The sequence below is a fragment of the Carlito syrichta genome, unplaced genomic scaffold (genome assembly GCF_000164805.1).
Source record: "Carlito syrichta isolate Samal-C Ts95f unplaced genomic scaffold, Tarsius_syrichta-2.0.1 Scaffold288685, whole genome shotgun sequence".
In the NCBI taxonomy this organism is placed as follows: Eukaryota; Metazoa; Chordata; class Mammalia; order Primates; family Tarsiidae; genus Carlito; species Carlito syrichta.
Genome location: NW_007232781.1, coordinates 176,074 through 199,099, shown reverse-complemented (window position 1 = coordinate 199,099; position 23,026 = coordinate 176,074). Strand labels below are relative to the sequence as shown.

Below are 23,026 nucleotides of genomic sequence, written 5' to 3'. Positions count from 1 at the left end.
CACATCTCAAACTATTTTAGAATAAAATAAACTGTGCAATATGCCTACAGGGAACACAACTAACAAACTCAGAATCACAAGGAAAGATCATGAAACTTTATATAAAGCACACTCTCGTATCATAAGGCACTTATATTCATTCCTAGCTACAATGTTCAATAAGCAAGAGATTCTAAGAACAAAGAAGGGTTCAACCCAGGTTAGTCTCATTAGTCTCTGATAAGAGGCAGCCACAAGTTAATATAATGCAATACCAGAGAGAAGTTCAGCTCTGAACCCAATTTGAGATGAAAGTCCTAAAATAGGAAGATTCCTGAAGAATACTTAATGCTGAATTAATGGTTGGATCCATTACTGGAGGCACTCAGCATGTTAAACACCTCTGAGGATAACAGATAGATTATCACTGTATGTCACTGTACCAGAAGTGAGATGTCGGGTTAGACTTCATGGTGGCGTCATCAGTTCATTGGATGGAGAATGTTTGCCTTACCCAAGGGAGGGAGGATGTGAGAATGTCGCACACAGTTAGTATCCCCAGCTTGTGTTTCATGGTGTGTTATGCATTTCACAAAGATTCCACAGGGGAATTTACAGAAAATAGACACTCAGCCATCCTTAATCTGGAGAACCCAGATTTAAATGTTTTAATGTTTAAACAATAAATGCTGAGCACAATGCACCACAATATAGTTCGACTTTCTGAAAAACACTCATTTGAGGGTGGAAAAAAGTAAAGAGTAAAAAGTGATGAATGGAGAATGGAAATCTATTGTATCATATGCAGAACGCTGCTAGGTCCGGAGCGGTCATTCTCCCAATGTGACAGTCACCCTCAAGACTGGCCAACAGTGATGCTGTAACCGGGAATGTTGGAATAGAGCACTCATTTGTAGCCAGGTTAGAGAGACTATATTCTTTCAAGATAACTGGAAACTTGCAGTTAAATTTAGAGAGAAGGAAAATTTATGATAATGTGTCTCAGAACATGGGATTTTTTTTTTACACTTGAAGATAAACTAGCCAAAGAATTAATGACCTAAGAAACCCCTTTTACCTAGATAAAACAGATCCTAGCGATCTACATAGAACAAAACATTTTCTTGGGTGAAGAACTGGCTCAGTTTGCTCAGAACTGAGGAAGAAGGGGGTTGTTCCCAGGACGCAGTACATTCAGTTAAAAATCTGAAAGAGAGACCAGGTGCGATGGCTCATGCCTGTAATCCCAGCACTTTGGGAGGCCAAGGCAGGAGGACTGCTTGAGCCCAGGAGTTTGAGACCAACCTGGGCAACATAGCAAGACTTTGTCTCTCCAAAAACATCAAAAAACTAGTTGGGCATGGTAGCGTGTGCCTGTCATCCCAGCTACCCAGTAGGCAGAGGTAGAAGAATTGCCTGTGCCTAGGGTGTTAAGGCTGCAGTAAACCATGATCACGCCGCTACACTCAGCCTGGTGACAGAGTGACCCTAACACACACACACACACACACACAAACATACATACAAATCTGGCAGAGTCAGTCACTCCATTGCCAGTACTACCCAGGCAATTAGGGTCCCTGTGCCAGCCCTGCATTTTAGGGGAAACTATGTTAGCTCTCCTCTAGCCATGCTTTTGCTTATGGTCTCAGAAAGCCTTACAGGGAAAGTTGATGAACATATTTGGAAGCCGCTCCCCTCCAGTCCACTTCCAGAATCCAGAATTTCCAGCCCCAAAGCCTTAAGCAGGCATCTAGAAAGATGGATCTCCTCAACCAGGCCCTGGTGGCACAAGGCTGAACAGGGAAGGGCAGAACTGGACAGGAGGGTTTCTGCTTTCATTTGTTTCTTTTCCTCCAGCCCTGGAAATATGAAGATGGCCTGAATTTTGCCGGCTTGTATTAGAGATCAAAAGAATCACATGCCAAGGTCAAACAGATTCTGGTATGGAAGAACATCAGTTGAGATGATTGAATAAATAGAGATATCTAAGGAAATGAAATTTGCTATTCAAAATAAAAAGCTTTAAAGTTGAGCTTCTATTGTGAAAACTTCCTCAATATATTTAGAACACTATCATAGCTATAAAATTATAATAAACATAAGAGAAAAATAAATCCCAAATTCAAAGGAGTGTTAGCCTGGGAGATCAAAAGACAGGATCCTAAAGGGAAAAATGTGCATTGATAGTATTTCTTTAGTAGAGGGATACATGTGTAGGAGTGGATTTAAGAAAAATCATTAATAATTTTTAAAATGTCTATATGGACTGGGAGCAGTGGCTCAACCATGTAATCCTAGCACTTTGAAAAGCTGAGGTGAGAGGATTGCCTGAGATCAGGGATTTAAGACCAGCCTGGGCAAGCAGTGAGACTTCATATCTACAATAAATCAAAAAAATTAGCCGGTCGTGGTGGCGCACACCTGTAGTTCCAGCTACTTGGAATGCTGAGGCAGAAGGATCACCTGAGACAGTAGGTCGAGGCTGCAGTGGCCGTGAGCATGCCACTGCACTCCAGCCTGGGCAACAGAGTGAAACTCCAATTCAAAAAAAAAAAAAAAATAAGTCTATATGATGTAAGATGTGAACAATAAAATAAAGTGGTTGTGGAGTATACAGAAACTCTCTGTATATCTTTAAAACTTTTCTGTAAATCTAAAACTATCGAAAAGCATTTTTTAAAAAATCATGTATGTCACATATATCATAATAAAAACAGGCAAATTACAGAGTACATATGTGATATATTTCACTATAAAATAATATTACCATATGAATAAAAGCAATCACTAGAGTAAAAATTTACATAAGATAGCTAGGCATTGTTAAACCTGTACATGAAGAATGTAAAATATTTTAAGAATGATGATTCTATTTTAATGATTTACAAACACTTTTATCCAGTCTTATATTTTGCACCATTTAACAATATGCCTTTTTTTCCCCTTATCTCTTTTAGTGCTTCTAAATCTTCCTTCGAAGTGAAAGCACTTGGTTAAGTTGTTCTATATATCTTACTATTTATTAAAAGAATGTGTTACTATAGATTGCCATAAAATCAATCATATATTCTAAAAGGTTTTATAACACAGCCTGGTTTAGGAATGAACAAATCTCAGTAAAGGAAGCAATTATATCTTTTAAGATTGCTGGCCCTAAGCAGCCTTTCACAGTAAGGATTATATAGGGTTTTTTTGTTTGTTTGTTTGTTCCTTTGATTTTAAGATCCTACAAACTGATCCATGGGCTGTGTGCTCATTGTCAATTCTTAGAACAGAATTTGTATTTCATTAGTGATAATAAAGATTAGGCTGCTTCTATCAAATTCAAAATGATTCCAGACAGAAGCAGCTATTAAAATGCACCATAACAAAATCAAAACAATGCTAATACAAGAAACTCCTCAAGTCATGATTAGGAGTCTTACTATGGACAATTTTACACCTTTGCATTTTTAATGGCAAAGAACATTCATTTAAATTTTCAGGTGATAAAGATTTATTTCCATTTTCCAGATTTTCTTTTCCAAGCTTTTAGTTCAATCCAACATTCACTGGGCAAGTATGCGCTTCATTTGCTCTTGTTCTCTAATAGAGATGACCTGGTGTTGAAGGCTGATGCCCTGATTTCCTCAAATGTATCAGTACATTATTGCTTAGCAAGGAGAAGAGGTTGCTATGGCTAATTAAGTTAAATTATTTGTCCATTGGCATAATATTGTCCTTCTGTATTGGGCAATGGGAAAGCAATAAGGATATTCTGAAGGCAAAAAAAGGCATGATCAGGAAAATACTGCAATTAAATCAGCCCATAAAGTAAATCAAAAGAAGACATATAAGGACCACTTAATGTTAAGAAAATATAACAAAATTTGAAGGTAAGAACTGAAGATGGTGGCCTGCTTAAAATTAGTCTTATAGAAATTGTAAACATAAGTAAGCTCACCTTGTAGAAATGTGTTTTAAGTAATAATGTTTTACCTTGATCTTCTCAACATTTCCATGTTCAAAGAAAGTGAGAAACTGTTCCTTAACATTTAACAATGTATTAACATTATTAACATGATGACTTCCCCAAGACATAGAGATAATGCAAATACAACAAATATGGTTTTGTTGCCCATAGACTGACCCTTTTTCTTACCTCCAAAATAATAGGTGCCACCTGAATAAACCTGCTCAGACCCCAGAGAAGGGACAGCAGAAGCCACATGACTGTCCACCACCACAATCAACTGAGTCCTTTTAGCAGATAAGGAGACAGAATGCCACTGTCCATCATTTAATCCAACACCTAGGGGAGATGAAATGAGTTAGAGAGATTGCTCTCAACAGTGAACTATAAGCAATTGGTTAGAAACAGTAATATACATATCACTCAATTGGCTATAGGATTTATTTATTTATTTATTTTTTGAGTTGGAGTCTCACTCGGTCGCCCAGACTGGAGTGCAGTGGCTGCTCCTGGCCACCGCAGCCTTGACCTGCTGGGCTCTGGCGATCCTTCCGCCTCAGCCTTCTGAGCAGCCAGAATTATAGGCGCGCGCTACCACGCCTGGCTGATTTTTTGATTTATTGTAGAGATGAGGTCTCGCTGCCCACACGGGTCTCGAACTCACGGGCTCAGGCAATCCAGTCACCTCAGCCTCCCAAAGTCGCAGGATTACAGGCTGAGGCACCAAGCCCAGCTGGCTATAGGATTTATATCTATCAATTTTTTTTAAAAAGGAAGCGAGGAAATGGAGACATGAAACATCGACATCTTCTTTGTGGAAAATGGTACATTACAAAATTTCCAGCCCTGGACAACCCTGAATGGTTAAAATATTTCAATTACTTACTGTAGATTGATTTTCAACTTTCATCTATGCAATTTACCTCTTAGCAGGGAAGGGTTTAGAAAGTGTACAGATAGTTCCAAACATTCTAGGGTTATAGCCAATAAAATACTCTAACAGCCATTTTGTACTTTTCCGTAGTCACCTTATTATGATATAGCAATAGAATATTTAACAAGTTATATCATCAAGCATTACGAAAATATTAGAAAAGACTATTAAACATAGTGAAAGTTTACAAGTATAATGCAAAGTTTAAAAATAAGGCAGTATTAAAGCCATATATATACCATCAATTATTATAATTTATAGGTTTCATATTTGAGAATTTTCTTAATTTCTAAAATGTATTAATAATACCCAAATATATACTTGAAGGAACTTTCTCAGTCACAAAGCAGCAAAGAATTTGAGTTTCCCTGTGCATGTTTCCTGCTGAGGTCAAACAAGACAATGCTTGGTTTTACTGTTTTCACTCTCACACTGTAAACAATTTTTCTTCCCATTTTTGTAAGTTTTTTGGCGATTTCACTGTTAAAAGTGGCCCCCAAGTGTAGTGCTGAAATGTTGTCTAGTGTTCCCAAGTGCAAGAAGACTAGGATGTGTCTTTTGGAGAAAAGATATGTGCTAGATAAATTTCGTTCAGGCATAAGTTGTAGTGCTATTGGCCATGGTCCAGTATTAATAAGTAAACAACACATACTAAACCAAGTGTCTTCAAAGAGAAGCACACATAAAACAAGATTAGGTATTGATTGGTTGAGAAAAATGTTGCAACAAGGTGCACAGGAGCATATAACTTAATATTTTCTGTAGGCACAATGGTTCAATATTCCCTAATACAGTGTTCACAGGAAGTTTTGGAACATGTGTCTAAAAGTATCTAACCTACATTCTTCATATTTCAGTTTTAAGGTTTTTCCTGTTATCTTTCACAAACCAAGCCAGAGTGTACATGTGTACATTTTGTATCACATATGTACACTCTAGCTCCCTGCGTTTCTCCTACAATCTTGTTCTCAAGGTTCTACATATACACGACTCTACAGTTACTTCATGTTAGGTTGTCCATTGGTCTCCAACAGAGCTTCTCAAACTACCTGTGGGGATGAACATTTTTATTTTCTGATGTGTTGCAAATGATCATTGAACAGAGTATATAATTAAAATCAACACTCTACATAAATATTTATATACAATTCTAATTATATTCTTAATTTTACATAAATATGGAAGTGGGCTAAATAGAAATAATCTTACATAAAATAGTAATTTTTATGAAGGAAAATTGTGATTGTCTCTATTTATTATTTTTACATTTCTTCTGTATTGTCCAACTTTGTATATGTATATACATATATGCATAATACAAAAGTTGCTATAATAAAAAATTAAGGTGTTTTTACCACCTCTTAAAAATAATCTCTAGTCCTTCTTAAGGCAGTTTCAGTGTCAGGAATTTGTGAGATGGCATAGCCTTTTTTTCTTAAAGGGAATTAAGTCTACAAGGAATTCTGTGGTTAAATACTAAGCAGAGATGTGAAACCTAAGCATCTTTGTTATAGGTTTACTAGTCAGATTTACATGCATTTGAATAGTCAACTCTGTGTAATTCTGCAGATCAAATTAGAAACAAAAATATAACAACTCTATTAAACCCAAAGAGCTCCTTTCTTGATAGTATATGTGATTTCTTTTCTGATTTAAAACAAACCTCTTTTCTGATATTATATGTAATTTATTTTACTTCCCGGAGCTGTTTTCTATCACATGCTTTCAGATTGAAAATGTATCAAAGCTCCCTTAGGTGATTACATTTCTTTGTCCTGGATGTATTTAGTCTAACACAAATTCAAAACAGGGCACAGAAGCTCACTTTTACATCACATTCATGGAGCAAAAGACTTTCCAAGACCAAGCTCTGGCTTGGTTTGTGAAAGATAATAGGAAAAAGCTTAAAACTGAAATATGAAGAATGTAGGTTAGATACTTTTAGACATATTTTCTAAGAGTGGACTCTGAACTAAATGGCTGAATAGAGTTATGAAACCCCTGACGGTACGGAACTGGATTAAAATAAATCAAATGTCCCAGATTTGTCATTTAGTGCTTCCTTTAATAGGATACCTTTAGAGTGAAAATTCTTATGTACACTTTGCATCACATGCACACTCTAGCCCCCTGCATTTCTCCTACGATCTTGTTTTCAAGGCCCTACATATACACGACTCTACAGTTACTTCATGTTAGGTTGTCCATTGGTCTCCAACAGAGCTTCTCAAACTACCTGTGGGGTTGAACATTTTCTTTTCTGATCTATTGCAAATGATCACTGAATAGAGTATATTATTAAAATAAATTTCCTAAGTAATTATGTATTAATTGCTATGATAAATTCAAAATAAATTACTAAAGAAATGTAAAATATAAGCTCACCAACCATGTGCTTAGATGTTACAGTAATCTCTGTTTGTTATAACAGTTTCTAAGAGTATCATCTCAGTTTTGCACTCATCTTGTCATGGATCAGTAACAAGTATTTCGCTGAGCCAGTACTTTGAGTAGCAGGGCTCTGGGAACCATTGGTTAGGCATACAGCAGGGTTAAGTAAAAGACCTGGGGAGGCCTACTGTCCATATGGAAACTAAAAATAGACGAAAAACAAAAGACTTCCAGGACAATCCACTCTATAATTTGACACAGTTAAATGTGTTTATCTAACCAGATAGCAGCTTATGAAGTTGTGCCATGTTTGTGAGTGAACCTGCAGAAGAAAGTTTTTCTCAAGCCTCATTTGTAATAGACATCATTTACTTATGATAAGAAGACTTATTACCTGTCAATGGGATTTATTACTCAAATTAAATCATGAAGGGTCTCTGTAATTCATTTCAATGAACTCTATATAATTTTAAATTAGATTCTATTTTTTGGTAAATATAAAACTCCTTTTACACTTCTAGATCTGATGATAGGTGAATCCCTTTTAAAGGCTACACTCGCCGGGCTCAGTGGCTCAGCCTGTAATCCTGCGCCTTTGGAGACTGAGGTGAGTGGATTGCCTGAGCCCGCAAGTTCGAGACCTGCCTGGGGAATTTGGTGAGACTTCATGTCTACAATAAATCAAAATATTAGCCAAGTGTGTTAGCGCGCGCCTGTAGTTCCAGCTATTTGGAAGGCTAAGGCGGAAGGATCGCCGGAGCCCAGTAGGTCGAGGCTGCGGTGGCCGGGAGTGGCCACTGCACTCCAGTCTGGGCGACAGCATGAGACTCCAACTCAAAATAAATAAATAAATAAACAAACAAACAAATAAATAAATAAATAAATAAATAAATGCTACACTACTGTGAAAGATGAGGAGAGAAGAAAACATAGAATCTGTATTTTTTCTGTTTATGATATTATATAACCAAATGCTAATTCTATACATTACTCCCACTACTCATAACTTTGGAATCTGGGAGAGAGCATGTTGGCATAATAACAAAGCAATAACAAAAAAAATTTATTGAGCTATTTATTCTTCATAACAGGTACTGCGTACTTTCTATATATTGTATCATTTGATCTTCACCAGAACTATTATTGTTCTCATTTTAAATATGGAAAAAATGAGACTCCAGGAGAATAAACAAATTACTGGAGATAGTAGTCAGCTGATGACTAACCTAAGCAAAACAGAAACCTGAGTCTGACTCTAAAACCCATACTCTGTCATGACTGCAAGACAAGTAGTCCCTTACTTTTTAGCTCCTGTTAAACAATTTAACTGAGAAAGAGAAAAACAGGTCCTAACTGCTAGGTAGGACCTGGCCTGGCACCATCAATGAGACCTTGGACTTGTAAGAAATTAGCTGGCACTCAGGACTAGGCTTTAAGTGTTCCTCTGTTGAGTGTCAATAATCTCACAGAACACCAACATTAGACAAGGTTGCTTTGTGACCACAATGAAATGGGGGAAAAAAGTCAAGACTGCTTCATAATCTTGTCGAACACAGACAAAAGCAAGGCTACCCTGCAAACTACAAAAACACCAACACTCCTCCTGCTAATATGAATGATTTTATTTTTTACTATTTACAACTTTTAGCCTTATTTCATTCTTTCATTCTTTCATCCTTCTAGGTAGGAGTCACAAAGATATCGAGCCATACAATTACTTTCACTTTCTGACAGCATTTAATCAACAACATTTTTTCACTTCCTTGAAACTTCCCTAAAATTAACTAAAACAACTCCAAATTCCGTAAGTCATGACCTTGTATTAAGACAACTCCCGTGATTTCCAGAGTGTGTGTTCTATTGTTCTCCTTTTTACAATAAGAAATAAACCCAACTTGTTTAACTCCAGATATGTTTATTTCAGTCTTTGGTTGGAGAACATTAACAACTCCAACTGGAACAATGGCAGAATTGAATAATAAATGGATGTATTTGCAATTAAAGGTAGTAGAAATAACTGAATTGCGCAAATGTTTAAATTATAAGGCTATGTTTTTAATGTTATGTGTAGTTTTTCAAATTGTCATTTGGGAGTATTCAAAAATATGATGTCAGGTTAAATCATTTTTGAAATATTAAAGATATTATATTAGTTATTAGCATATTATATTAGATAGTATACAAGTGTGCCAATATATTATATTGTATATCAGAACCTTCTGTCTCTCTCTCTCTCTGTCTCTCTCTTCCTCTCCTTTTTTTTCTAGCCCCAACCACATAAACATACAAAATACAGCAGAAGAAAAAGTTATATGTGCTCCCTCATATTTAATCCTCTGGTTCCAGTCCTAAATTGCTGCAGAAACATTGTGACAGCTTAGCTGCCATCAGCCTCTCATAAGACTATAGCAGGCCTCCATAGGACACATTGTATACAGAAAAAAATCAGCTTGCCATATAGGGTGGGTGCTCTGCAAAGGTGCAAAAGGCAATTACATGTAAGCCACTACTCAGGCAATAACTGAAAGGTTTTGCCTGTTTCCAAATGTATTTCAGTACTCTGAAAGTGCCAGACATTCCTATATTCACTAACTGTAGACGCTAACCAAAATTAAGGATCCACATCACTAGATAGCTGTTGTCAAGATGAAAATACAAGAGGTTGTTCGTACACATCACTTCAGTAGAAAGTAGAAGTTTAAAGGTGACAGGTTTGCAATTTGAAAAGTAGGAATATTTTAACAGTGAAAGAGAGAAATGGTAAATTTAAAAATGACTGCTCCTAGGTAAGGCAACTCAGGAGTGTTGCTCCGTTGCCAGGGGCATGAGAACTGAGAATGCCCAGTAAGAGAAAAATGCCAAAACATCTCAAATATTGTGTCTCTGCTAGGCCCTGCCCATTGGGACAAAAGGCAGCAGCAGAAATGCTAAAATCATAGCAGAAATCTCAAATTTGACATTTAAAAATTTGTGTTAAGTAGGAAGGTATAACGGTATTGCTCATTGTGTCCTGGATGCTATCAGAATGAAATTTTTGCTTTGACATTTATAAAAGTGACAAAGACTCAAAATATTTCATGTTATGAAGGATTTTAAAGTTCTGCTAATATGTTTCATGATTTAGACTAATATTTTTAATATTTAAAAATATTATTTAAGCTGATATAATTTTTTTGAATTACTTGCTTCATGGAAACTAATGAAAAACAATATTTCGAAAGAAAGTAAAAAAACAGGGCATGGCGAGTTGGTAAGTAAAAGGGAGTTTCTGCTATCAATTTTGTTATATTCACATCCATATTTAGTATAGAATCTTCATTATTAGTTATGAAAATAATCACATGAAGTCATATATCATAATGGATTATACTGCATATGAATTTAAACATTCATTTAAAGATTTTTAAATCATACCAGGTATTCTACAAAGACTTATACCTAGTAATTTTTTAATTATACATGCCTGTAAAGTGTTTAGAAATGAGCCAGCTTTATGGAGCTCACTTAACATTGTACTGTAGCAGTTTATTTAAGATGGTAAAAATAAGAGTATGAATATAATCACTTCAGAGGATGTCAAATGCATCACAAAAAAATGACACATTAATGATAAGCTTACATTTTTAGATTCTCATTTTAGGAGTCTATTAATTATTAATATGACACTGATTAATTTATTTCCTTTTGTCTAGCCTACAAATCTACCACATTTTGAGCATTACATAAAAAGTCACAGTATAGCACCTCTTAAGAATCATAACAAATATTGAATGTTCAGTTCCACAGTTCAGCTACAATGATATATGAACAATAACAAAAAGATATATAAAGAATAGGCATTTGTATATCCATCTTTGTACTTGTTTCTCTTACATTTATTTTCCAATTGGATTTTTAACTTTGCTTTTCTTTTCAAGTCATATTCTACAAATTTTGTTTATAGTTAATATAGAGGAGTAGTACAATGGAATCTTTAAGTTATTTTTAAGATCATTTACTAAATTTTATTTTATTATTATTGTTTTTTTTTTGAGTTGGAGCCTCACTCGGTCGCCCAGACTGGAGTGCAGTGGCCGCTCCCGGCCACCGCAGCCTCGACCTGCTGGGCTCCGGAGATCCTTCCGCCTCAGGCTTCCAAGTAGCCGGAATTACAGGCATGCACTACCATGCCCAGCTGATTTTTTGATTTATTGTAGAGATGAGGTCTCGCTGCCCAGGCGGGTCTCGAACTCGCAGGCTCAGGCAATCCATTCACCTCAGCCTCCCAAAGGCATGGAATTACAGGCTGAGCCACCGATCCCGGCCATTTACTAAATTAATGTAGCAATTTACCCCAGTGTGACCTCTAGTTGCTAGGCTTGGATGCTACTATATATATATAAAAATGTGATGGAGATCCCATGTCGAGAACTGTATACTTTTAATGAAGAGATAAGAATAATCCCTCACTCAAGCACTGACCTAAACTGAACATTTATTTTTCATATGCCCATATACTCTCATTAATTATATTACTTCAATTGTTAAAATGATACCATATTGTCTAGAAGTGAAAAGAATTTCATTTGGTTTGCAAATGAGGAACTTTGCACAAATCATTGCATCTCCCCAAATGTTTTCAACTCTTTACATAATACATCAGCAAGTAAAGTTTATTTTACTAAATAGTTCCATTTACATTGCACACCAATATAGATATATAGTTATAGATACCAAAAAGACCTTTTCTTTTCTCCCACAGACTAGATAAGACTAACAGACGTTATAGATTAAGTCTAACTTTCCATTAAAGGATGCCCAGTTAACTTCTTGGCCTATTTTAAAGTCTTTCACATCTTTTCCCAACACACATTACCTCAGGATATGTTGATTTATCTGGGGTGGGAGAGAGGGTCTTGAAAGGAAATTTTGAGCTGGGCTCGGTGGCTCAGCCTGTAATCCCAGCGCTTTGGGAGGCTGAGGTGAGTGGATTGCCTGAGCCCGCGGGTTCGAGACCCGCCTGGGCAACTTGGCAAGCCCTCATCTCTACAATAAATCAAAAATTAGCCAGGCATGGTAGCGTGCGCCTGTAGTTCCAGCTACTTGGAAGGCTGAGGCGGGAGGATCACCGGAGCCAGGTCGAGGCTGCGGTGGCCAGGAGCGGTCACTGCACTCCAGTCTGGGCGACAGAGTGAGACTCCAACTCAAAAAAAAAAAGAAAGGAAATTTTGACTCCCCCATAACTATCATTTTGGTTAATAAGAACTGCTAGTGTTGGAACTATATTTAAAAGAAAATTGAAATCAAGTTCCTCTAAGGAAGAGTACTGATAATCTTATTAATTCAAGTATTCATTTATTAAGCAAATATTAAATTTTTGGTTATGTGTAAAATTTAGCCACAGAGATAATGAAATCCTTCAAATCCATATGCTTTGCCTTGAGGAATACATTTATTACCTGCTGTGATGTCACTGGGTAATTTTCCTGGCTGGTAGAGACTCAGCTTAAGTTTTCCATCACTAAGAAAGAGGAGGAGACCCCCTGAAACCAGTTGAAGTTCACTGAATAGCAAAAGTCCTGCCTTATTCCAAGTTCGAAATTGAAAAGTGGTAGAAACCTCATCCTCTCCGGAAGAGCCTGGCAGTTCTAAGTAACTCCTGGAGCTCAGAAAAGTCACAGGCAGAGATTGTGGTTGTGAACAAGAAAATGACACATTTCCCTGAAAATAAAATAAAGGAAAAAGCTTTCAGAATGTTGTTCACTTCACATTATTTATGTATTTATACAGTATTTGAAGCCTGCTTATCAATTTCACATTATATTTTAGTTAAAACAACAACTTGCTATCAACATGAAATCCAAATCCTGGCCATATTTCTTAAAAGTTCATCAACCATTTTTCTGGTCTTCTCTCCATTTCCCACTTTAAAATAAATTTTTTAGGTTGATTAAATCAAATTTTATTTAGAAGACCACACGTTGGAAGTAAAACGCTTGGTCATGGTCAAACAAAAGAATTTGACTAAATTATGATTCTGTAAGAAGTGAACCAGTTTTTATTGGAAACAAATACTTTGTTCCAATGAATAACATAACAAAAGCAGAAGAACAAACTCACTAACCCACAATGTAAAAGCAATTATAAGATTATCAAACCTTGTAAAAATGGAAACATTTTACCAGCTGTAGTTTGATCTTTTTTTTAACTGCTATAGAATAGTTGTATATATTTATGGGGTACATGGAGATATTTTGATGCACTTATAAAATGTGTAATGATGAAATCTGAGTAATTAAGATATCCATCACCTCAAACATTTATCTTTGTGCTGAGACATTATAAATCTTCTCTTCTAGTTATTTTGAAATACACTATACGTTTTTGATAATTATAGTCACCCTACTGTACTGCTAAACACTAGAACTTAGATATTGCCTCTTTCTGATCATGTTTTTGTACCCATTATCCTGCAGTTTGGTCTTATGTCATATTTGGATAGCTGATACCCAATCAGCAGCAAATACTCTTGCCAATGAAGAGTGGGTGTTTCTTGCACAAGCAGCTTCTAGAACGTGTGTTCTTCTAATAAAGTGGATGAAACACACACACATAACTATCTATACTATTTTATTTAAAATCATTTTTCCTTTTATAACAAAATAACTATTTTAAAATCTTGCTGGTTGCTATGGTTATATGAATACAATCAATTCACACAGAATTAGAAATAAAATGTTCTATAAATAATATTCTCATGATGCGCTTTGGGATTAGCTGATACAGCATGAGCTTCAATTTGAATTTCAAGCCATTTCAAGAAATTCATTCAAATAATATGTGTCAAACTGGTAAAGCTGGAAACCATGTTTCCCAGAACCCCCTTCCTTGTTTGCTTCTGGGTAAAAGCCAAAAGAGAGAGTTTAGGTGGTATTTGACAGTCAGAAGTAAAACACCAGCAACACATCTTGCTCCAAAGTTTTGTGTGTGCTTGATCACATGCAATAAAGGATGATCACAGAGGTGCTACTTTGTTCCCGTTTGTCTGTGCTTTCCTGCATTCTGCTCCATCCCTTCTTCCCAACACCTGTCCTGGCTAAACAACTGCAAGTTCAGGCTCTTTCTCAGACACTTGACTGGGGATCCATGAGACGGTGACTACCCAAAGGCAACAACTCCCAAAATCTCTCAGGAGCTTTCTTCATAGGTTGAAAATCCTCTGCAAACTCCAACTTGTCTACACACACCATTGCTTCAGGCAGAATTAGTAACTTCTCTGATCTTCCAACTTTCTCTGCTAGGCCTTCACTATAGTTCCTCTGGAAATTGTTGAGATCCAAGTCTCAAAGTAGATTCCTTGTTCATAACACTCCTGTGGTTCTGCTTCCCTGACTAAACCCTGATCCAAAGAGTTACACTTAAATTCTTCCCCATTTCCATAGGATTAGAATATAATGCACCCTGGTTAGCACTGATATTTGAACAGGATTGGCGAATGCAATGTTGTAACAACCTATTTGTCTCTTTTGTTTCTCATGAATGACCATGGCAAAACACAAGTTTTTCAAATGTCTCCCTAATATACATGGATGTTATCTGATTCCAAAAACTCTGTATGTTCATCTGGTGAATTTGTCAAGATATACACTATTAAGGAAATTACAAAGCAAAAGAAATTAGTCTCTTGGGAATAATATCACAACAAATTTAAAATATCAACAATAAAAAAACTGCTTACTTTATATAAAAATAATTATGCCCTTTGAATTATAATTCCTTCAGATAGAATTAATCCTTTATATGTATATTGACAATCAGAGAAAATTTTTAAATAAGATAAACTCTAAAACATCATATCAAATGGGAACCTAAAATGTAGTGATTTTACTGTGTAGAAAAGACTTATAATTTTCTCATTTATTTATATAAAGACTCTTACCATAATATTGACCTGTGGATTTTGTTGCTTGACCAAGTCAATGATATCCACTCCATTATAATAGAGATTTTCTAAACATCCACGAAAATTTTTATGTGGGAATGACAATGATTTTCCAGGTGCTGGAATCCCTCCAAAGCTGATCTTAGAAAGAAAAATGGCATCAATAATATTGTTTAGTGATTTTCTGATAACTTGCTTAAATAATTGTGATTAGCGACTAGGGCTGTAATTATCATAAGAGATCAATTTTTGTCACCCTACACTGAAAAAATTTAAGATACAGATTTAAAATAAATTTATATGCATTCAGTTTTTATTTACACTAAAACTTGATTATTCTTACAAGTTGCTAATCATACTTGGTTTTGATACATATTGGTTAATAAAAAAACGCATCCTTATATCATGGTTAAACTTGATCTGTTTAATAATGCAAACAATTATAATGGCATTGTATTTTATATAAGTTTCTGGCATACATTGATATTAGGGCATGTGGATCAATTGCTAATTAATTAATTAATCATTTCATTGCTACATTCTTCCCATAAATCTATACTGCTCACAAGTGCCCTGTGACACAAAAGAAATCATACAACACATCCTATATTTGCTTGCAGTAATGAGATATCTTGGTGAAAAAGAGTTCCTACATGTGATATTCTGTGACTACATATTTGAGATAAAATAGATGATTTTGCTTTATATTAATTGAAAGGACCAAAGACCAAATGGGATTCTATACAGCCAAAGAGCAGTCATTTTAACATTGCTTAGCTTTGTCATTTTTTTTTTTTTAGCAGTTCACTTTAATTTACAGAACTGATTTCCGAGGGATAGCTATTGATAATTGTCTTACAATGCCCCCAAGCCAGCTTTGTACTGTTTACTTTTCTAATCCAAGTTTGTCTTTTAGCCATTAAGAACCAGAATGACCTAATCTATTGTGATCAGCCCTTTGTGACCCATGTAACACAAACAGATTCCATCACCATGGCAACAGTTTTGTGACTAACCCACCCATCCATCACCATCACGTGCTTATTACCTGCCCCTTTGTAATAACATAAAACAGTCCATCACCCAGTCACCTTAATGACCTGCCCCCATGAAATAAAAGGTTTAAAAAGCATTCAACCTCAAACAGCCATGGCCAAGTTTTTGTTAAGCCCTGGTCCAGCCATATTTTTTGTTTTTGTTTTTGTTTTTTTTCAAGGACCCGCATGTGCAATAAGAATTGAGTCTCAGGACCAGTCGTGTTTTTATTCAGCTATTTCTCTGTAAGCTGTGTAGCCTCCTCCCCTATCTTGGGAAGGTGGATCTTCTCTCTCTCTCAGTCTCTCTCTCTCTAATCTACTTTCTAAATAAACTATATTTTCCGATCTATTTTCTGTGCAATTCTTTGCATCTTACTTGCAGCACTGACTCAGCACACTGATCCGCTGACATAACAATTCGCACAGACCTAGCATTAATAAATTAACATATATGAAAGATGAAGCCCAAAGTACTGTATGTTCAACTCTGCTACTGTGAGTCAGGCCACATTGGGAAACACTTCACCAGTTCTGTGATTCACTGTAAAAGGTGGATTCTTTATAGTGTATTTTCTTTGGAGAGATTAAACCACGTATACATCATAAAATCTCTATTAATTGAAACATAACTATCACACCTCATAATCAAGATCCAGATAATTGAATTCCCCCTGTGTGTGAAAATGATGCCTATGTTCATCCACTGTGAAGTTGACTTGTTTGCCCAAATGCTGAATGAGCACAGAATGCCAATGTTGATCATCCAGCAGGCTTCCCAGGGTGAGGTTGATCAGGGTGGGGGTGGAGGGCAGTTTAGCTTCACCTTAGAAAGGAAAAAAATAACAGCATCATTATTTCCAGTTTTTTTTTTAAGTTGCCCTTTTGTGAACCGGTATTTTTCATAATAATTGTAATCTCTCTCCATGCATTTCATTCCAAACACTGGTATGAATTTACCTGAAGTTTGAATAAAAAGTGGTCTCTCAACCTTGTAATTTCTTTCACTGTTAATTCTTTTTATTATTATTACCCATGCATGCTCATTTTCTATGTAAATTTGATCTTTGCTGCAATCTCATTATTTTTACTACTTCAATATTTTTCAATGACCCTTTCCTTTCTTTATGTTAGAAAATAGCTATGTAGTTCTATCAGTGCCATGTAAAAAAACATCAAATGAGGATTTTATGGAACTCGTGAAATATGAACCACATCTACATAAAAGAGCAATATTGACATACATACAAGTCCTTGAATCAAAAAATAAGGCACCTCTACGGTTAAAAGATAAACTATAAAAGTATAGAATTATCCAAGTGATGTCTAAATAATCCCATTTGCAAGCACCTCACCAAATAGCTTTACCTGAATTAATAAGTAAAAAGAGTTTTCCTCTTCTTAATTGCAATGTGATGTGATCTCCATTTGGCCCTTCCCTGTGGAGCAGAATCCCATCACTCTGCATGGTTTTAAATTTCAAAGAAATAATATCTTTTATTGAGTTCAGGGATTTTTGATCAAATCTGTAGAGAAGGGAACTTTTTCCATCAAGATCAACCACTTCAGATCCTAGAGACAAAGACATTATGTCATTCTAAGGAGAAATAGGTTTTCCATTAAGGTATTTTAAGTGCATACATATATTTAGAGAGAGAGCATTATGTATACTCACATATATATATACACTGACTCGTCTCAGCTTACAATGGAGTTACAGCCCACTAAACCCATCATAAATTTAAAATATCATTCGTCGAAAATGAGTTTAACACACTTAATCCACCAAACACTAGAGCTTGACCCAATCTACCTAAAATATGCCCAGGACACTTACATTCACCTACAGCCAAAGTCATCTAATACAAAACTTATTTTATGATAAAGTGTTGAAAATCTCATGTAACTTATTAAATACTCTACTGAAAGTTAAAATCAGAATGTGAATTGCATATAATTTTCTCAACATTGTAAAGACAAAAAAATCTTAAGTTGAATCATTGTAAGTCAGGGACTGTCTGTATAGTTCAGATACAGGCCAGTCATAATAAGGGAATATATAACCACTAAATGTCTAATTCCCTGTTGACATCCAGGGTTGATTTCATTTCAGTCTTTACTATCCTGTTTACAAAATTTTTAATCTAGAGATATATTTTTAAATGTATTGCTAATTTCCTCATATTATTAAAGGTTATTTCTTCTCATTCCACAAAAAGAAGAAAAAGTTATAATTAATATACATAAAACCACTTTGCATATTTCATAATCAGTGTTTTTCAAAGGCATTCTTGAAGTGCTGAAATTTAATGGGTTTTTTGGCTTCAGAAAAAAAGTAGTTGTGCTACCTCAAGATTCTTTCATTCATGAGCTATGTTAAAGAAATCCACACACATAGTATAGACTTATCAAATGCCACTTTGAGTATGTATTAAGCTGACCTTTGTGTTTTGTCTTATTTTATTATGTTTGTGGCTAAGTGATAGTATTTGAGGGCAATGCCATTTTCTGTCTTCTCAAGGGCATTGTTAGAAAGACCTTGACTTAATGATGTTGTAAAGTCTGTTCTGCTGTATTTGTGTCATAACTATGACACTGACATGTTTTTTCAGCTTTCTGACAGTGTCTTATCTACTTATTGTCAAGATCACTCTTATTCAGTTCATCTGAAAAAAGATGTCATGTTATACCGGTAACATAACAATACATCTGTCAAAATCAGTTGCACTCTGAACAAAATACACACAAAAAAACTGATAATACTCAGAAATCCTAGCGGTATTTTTCACATTTCATAATTCAAAGATTTTTTTAAAGCAATTACCCTTGAGAGTGCATTTATGCAATAAATGAAGAGACTAGAGAAACCTGATAAAATAAAAAGCTATTTTTCAACTGGTAAGCTGACTTTCTCCAGTCAACAAAATGATATTCCAGTTTACTCATTCTGTTTCATTCGACGAAATTACTACAGCTACTTATATGCCCAAAAATGCATTTAATTCAGATTATTCATCATATTTTATGTGAAACATTTATATAAACCACCTCTCAAAATGTTTTCCACCATTTTATGCTGCCATTTTTTGAAAATTCAGAGATTTTTTTTTTACATTTTGCTAACGTGCTTATAAAGAATTCATTTACCAAGTGTGCATGAGTAGATTTCATTCTGTAGAAAGAATAATGTCATCCAAACAATTATTCCTTGTTATATAGCTGAATGAATGTGCATGGTAAAAACAACTTTGCCAAATACAAATAATTCATCCTATAAGTATTAGATTACAATAAATTAAGAAAAATTCCAGTAAGAAAACCTTTAAGTGTGGACACATTTGGAGCAATGCAGTTATTTCTGAGTTAATATATTGCTCAAAGGCAACTATGATAGTAATGATTTTATTTTGGATAAGGAGTATTTTTGGAATTAGCTACCAAGAGAATTTGTTTCCAAAGGTTTAGCTTGTGTTAACTTACCCTACTGGTCCTTTTTTTCTTTTTTTACTATTGTTATCATTACATTGTAATGGTAATATACATCATCTGTGGCACCTAAGGTTTTTGTGCCCAGAACATTTCTTTTTTTTTTCCCCTGAGTTGAAATCTCACTCTGTCACCCAGGCTGGACTGCAGTGGCACACTCAGGGGCCACCCCAGCGTCGACCTGCTGGGTTCTGGCAATCCTTCCACCTCAGCCATCCAAGTAGCCAGAATTACAGGTGTGAGCTACCATATTCGGCTAATTTTTTCATTTATTTTAGAAACAAGGTCTCACCAAGGTGTCCAGGCAGGTCTTGAACCCGCAGGCTCAGGCAATCCACTCGCCTCGGCCTCCCAAAGTGTTGGGGTTACAGGCTGAGCCACCGAGCCCAGCTGGAAAATTTCAATAAGCAAAATGGGGTAGTGAAAAAAATATGACAATTAATGCCTAAAGCAATGGCATATTCTTAGACTGAAGCCACTTGCCATTTTCTTTCATTCTTACCGACTGTCTACTTGCTTCACATTTAAACAACTATGCAATCCAATGAATTAATTCAATAAAAATTTATTTAGCCCATCATATTTGAAGCATTGTGCTGGAAGCTGAGATAAAAGAATATTCAACACAAACATGTCTCCTGCCCTCATGGTGCTTATATCCAATGAGGGACAATATTTAACAAGTGAATAAGTAACTTCATAAAACCATCACAGATAGTAACAGGCATTCTGATAAGAGTTTCATAAGGATTGGGTCAAAGTAATTGAAAAAGTGTCTGTTCAGTTCAGTTCTCAGGTCTAAAAATCTGAGACAAAGGCAGATTTTAATCAGTAGTCATACCAGTCTCTACAGTCTTCAAGTCTTCTAACTTGTCCTAATTTGTCCCCTTAAACTAAAATTACTCTTCTTAGAACATTAGACTTCAAGAGGTCTAGACATTTTCCCAACACCATCCCATTCACTAACATAAAAGAAAACTCTGAAGATTGCTGAGAAACTATGGTAACAAAAAAATAATTCAGTGCTCAGCAGTAGGAGTGAAAAAGGGGAACTGAAAGGAAGAAAGTACAGGAGTAGGAAAATCAACAAATTGGCCATAATCACAGAGCAGATTTCTCATGCATGTAAACAATACCCTTCAAGGGAAAAAAGCTAAGTATAATTCAGAATGTGAGTACATTAGCAGTACAGAAAAACTTTAATCTCATAAAAGAAAAAAAAGATTTGGATGATTTTTGACAATATTATTTTACATAGAACACTCATTTGTAATTGCACACTTTTTAAATAAGTAACTTTTTTAAGTTTACACAAATATCAGATATATTTTTAAAATTTATTTTAAATAACACATACAAAATACCTTGTTATGATGCATAAAGCTAATGGTATAAAAACCTGAAAAATATGATCTTTTGAGAGAGAGAGAGAGAGCATTTGAATTCTATATATCATCAGCACCTAACTCTCTAAGGTTGTTGATGAGAAAGGTATACGAGGAGGACTTCCCAAAAAACCTCAGAAATGGCTGAGTGCAGTGGCTCACACCTGTAATCCCAGCACTTTGGGAGGCAGAGACGAAAGGATTGCCTGAGCCCACAGATTCAAGACCATCCTGGGCAACATGGCAAGACCTCGTCTCTACAATATATCAAAACCAAAAAAAATTAGCCAGACATGGTGGCGCACACCTGTAGCTCCAGCTACTTGGAAAGCTAAGGCAGAAGGATCACCTGATCCCAGCAGGTCGAGGCTGCAGTGGCCGTGAGTATGCCACTACACTCCAGCCTGGGTGACAGAGTGAGACTCTGACTTAAAAACAAAAACAAAAAACCCAGAATTTATTTATTAAATAATTGTGTATTTATTCTTACATGTTTAAACATCAGTCAACTTCAAGATACTCTCAATTTGATGCAATACACCTTTCAAGACACTTTTTCCACAGCTCAAAACAGTTTTTGAACTTATCAATTTTGATGTCTTTTAATGCTTCTGCTGTTTTTTGTTTCACCTCTTCCACGTCAGCATAACGTTTCTCTTTGAGGATTTTTTTCACCCAGTGAAACAAACATACAAAGTCACTTGGAGTAAGATCCGGTGAATGGGAAGGTTGGGACACTGGAACCATGCTGTTTTTGGTCAAAAACTGCTGAACACAGTGTGGTGTGGGCAGGTGCACTTGTAAATCATCCATCATGAAATGGGCAAACACATTGAAAGAATCTCCAAAAAAAATTCACTGAAGCAGAACATAACCTGTCACAACAATGCTTGCTGGTACACAGATGCCAATGGATTCTTAGAACACTTACCTAGTGGGGGAAGCCTGTACCACAAGGGAAATTATCCAAAGATAATTATCAAAAGATAATTCCATTTTTGAGCTCCCTCCACCACCCAAAATTGTCCCTCTTGAAAGTGATCTTAATGTTGTAAAGAAAAATTGATTTGTGATTTTAGTATTTATTACTGATTAAGGCCAGATTCTATAAAGTTACTTGTTAATTTGTAGATTTTTGTCCAGAAGAGATGTAAATGACCTCAGCTGGTAGATAATGTATCTTCAAAAGTTATGGGTTTATTGCCCTGTTGGACATTAACCTCTTGTGTATTTACTTAACAATATCACTCCAACATTCTTTTTCTGGAACATTCTTTTCTCCAATATTCATTCCTATATACACTCAGTCAATTGAGTTTTATTTGAATTACCTTTATGATTCCTTCATTAATGAATCAAGTACTTCTTTTATATGTGTTCAATCTGTATTTGAATGAGTCATATTTTTGTGTTTTGAAAATTTTACTTTAACACTCTCAACTTAAAAAGTACACTTGGACTTCACATCAATGACCAGGAAAGTAACATTTCAATTCTTAGCCATTACTGGCAATGTTCAGGGTGAATTTATTTTTCACTATTCCACAAAGATTCTCAGATCTTTGAACTACTAAAAAAGCACTGCCAGTGCAAATGCATTCTCACAAAAAAAAAATTCAGGGTGATTCATAACAATATCTATTTATATTAATGCCAATCTACAAAATATATAATATGGATAATAGAATTTTAAAATTAACCCAACTGAATATTTATGTGTTTAGAAACACTAAATTAAGTATCCAAGATAACATTAATATTTCAATGAACAGTCATTATCACATCTATTGCCGTCTTTAAACACCCTTGGAAAAAAAGAATCTTTGCACCCAACTGGGTTGTATAACTAGGAAAAGTAGAGGAAATAGAAAACTGACTATAGAAAAAAATGAGAAATCTCAAGTAAACAAAATTCATAGCAGTAAAAGACTTAAAGTCCAA

General features: G+C 35.4%; 1 protein-coding gene across 8 annotated transcripts in view; it reads right to left on the bottom strand.

The window, feature by feature from the left end:
- The window catches only part of CNTNAP4 (contactin associated protein like 4), a 275,112-nt gene that overhangs the window by 95,238 nt on the left and 156,848 nt on the right, over positions 1-23,026 (bottom strand). For 5 of the 8 annotated variants that reach the window (XM_008053817.2, XM_021710358.1, XM_021710355.1 and 2 more), the window contains 5 exons: positions 17,583-17,786; positions 16,856-17,040; positions 15,178-15,321; positions 12,698-12,959; positions 4,124-4,273 (listed from right to left, as the gene is read on the bottom strand). In XM_008053817.2, coding sequence (XP_008052008.2) covers positions 4,124-4,273; positions 12,698-12,959; positions 15,178-15,321; positions 16,856-17,040; positions 17,583-17,786 — 945 coding nt within the window. The remainder of the gene's footprint in view (positions 1-4,123; positions 4,274-12,697; positions 12,960-15,177; positions 15,322-16,855; positions 17,041-17,582; positions 17,787-23,026) is intronic. The other 3 variants (XM_021710360.1, XM_021710357.1, XM_021710356.1) reach the window with 3 other exon arrangements.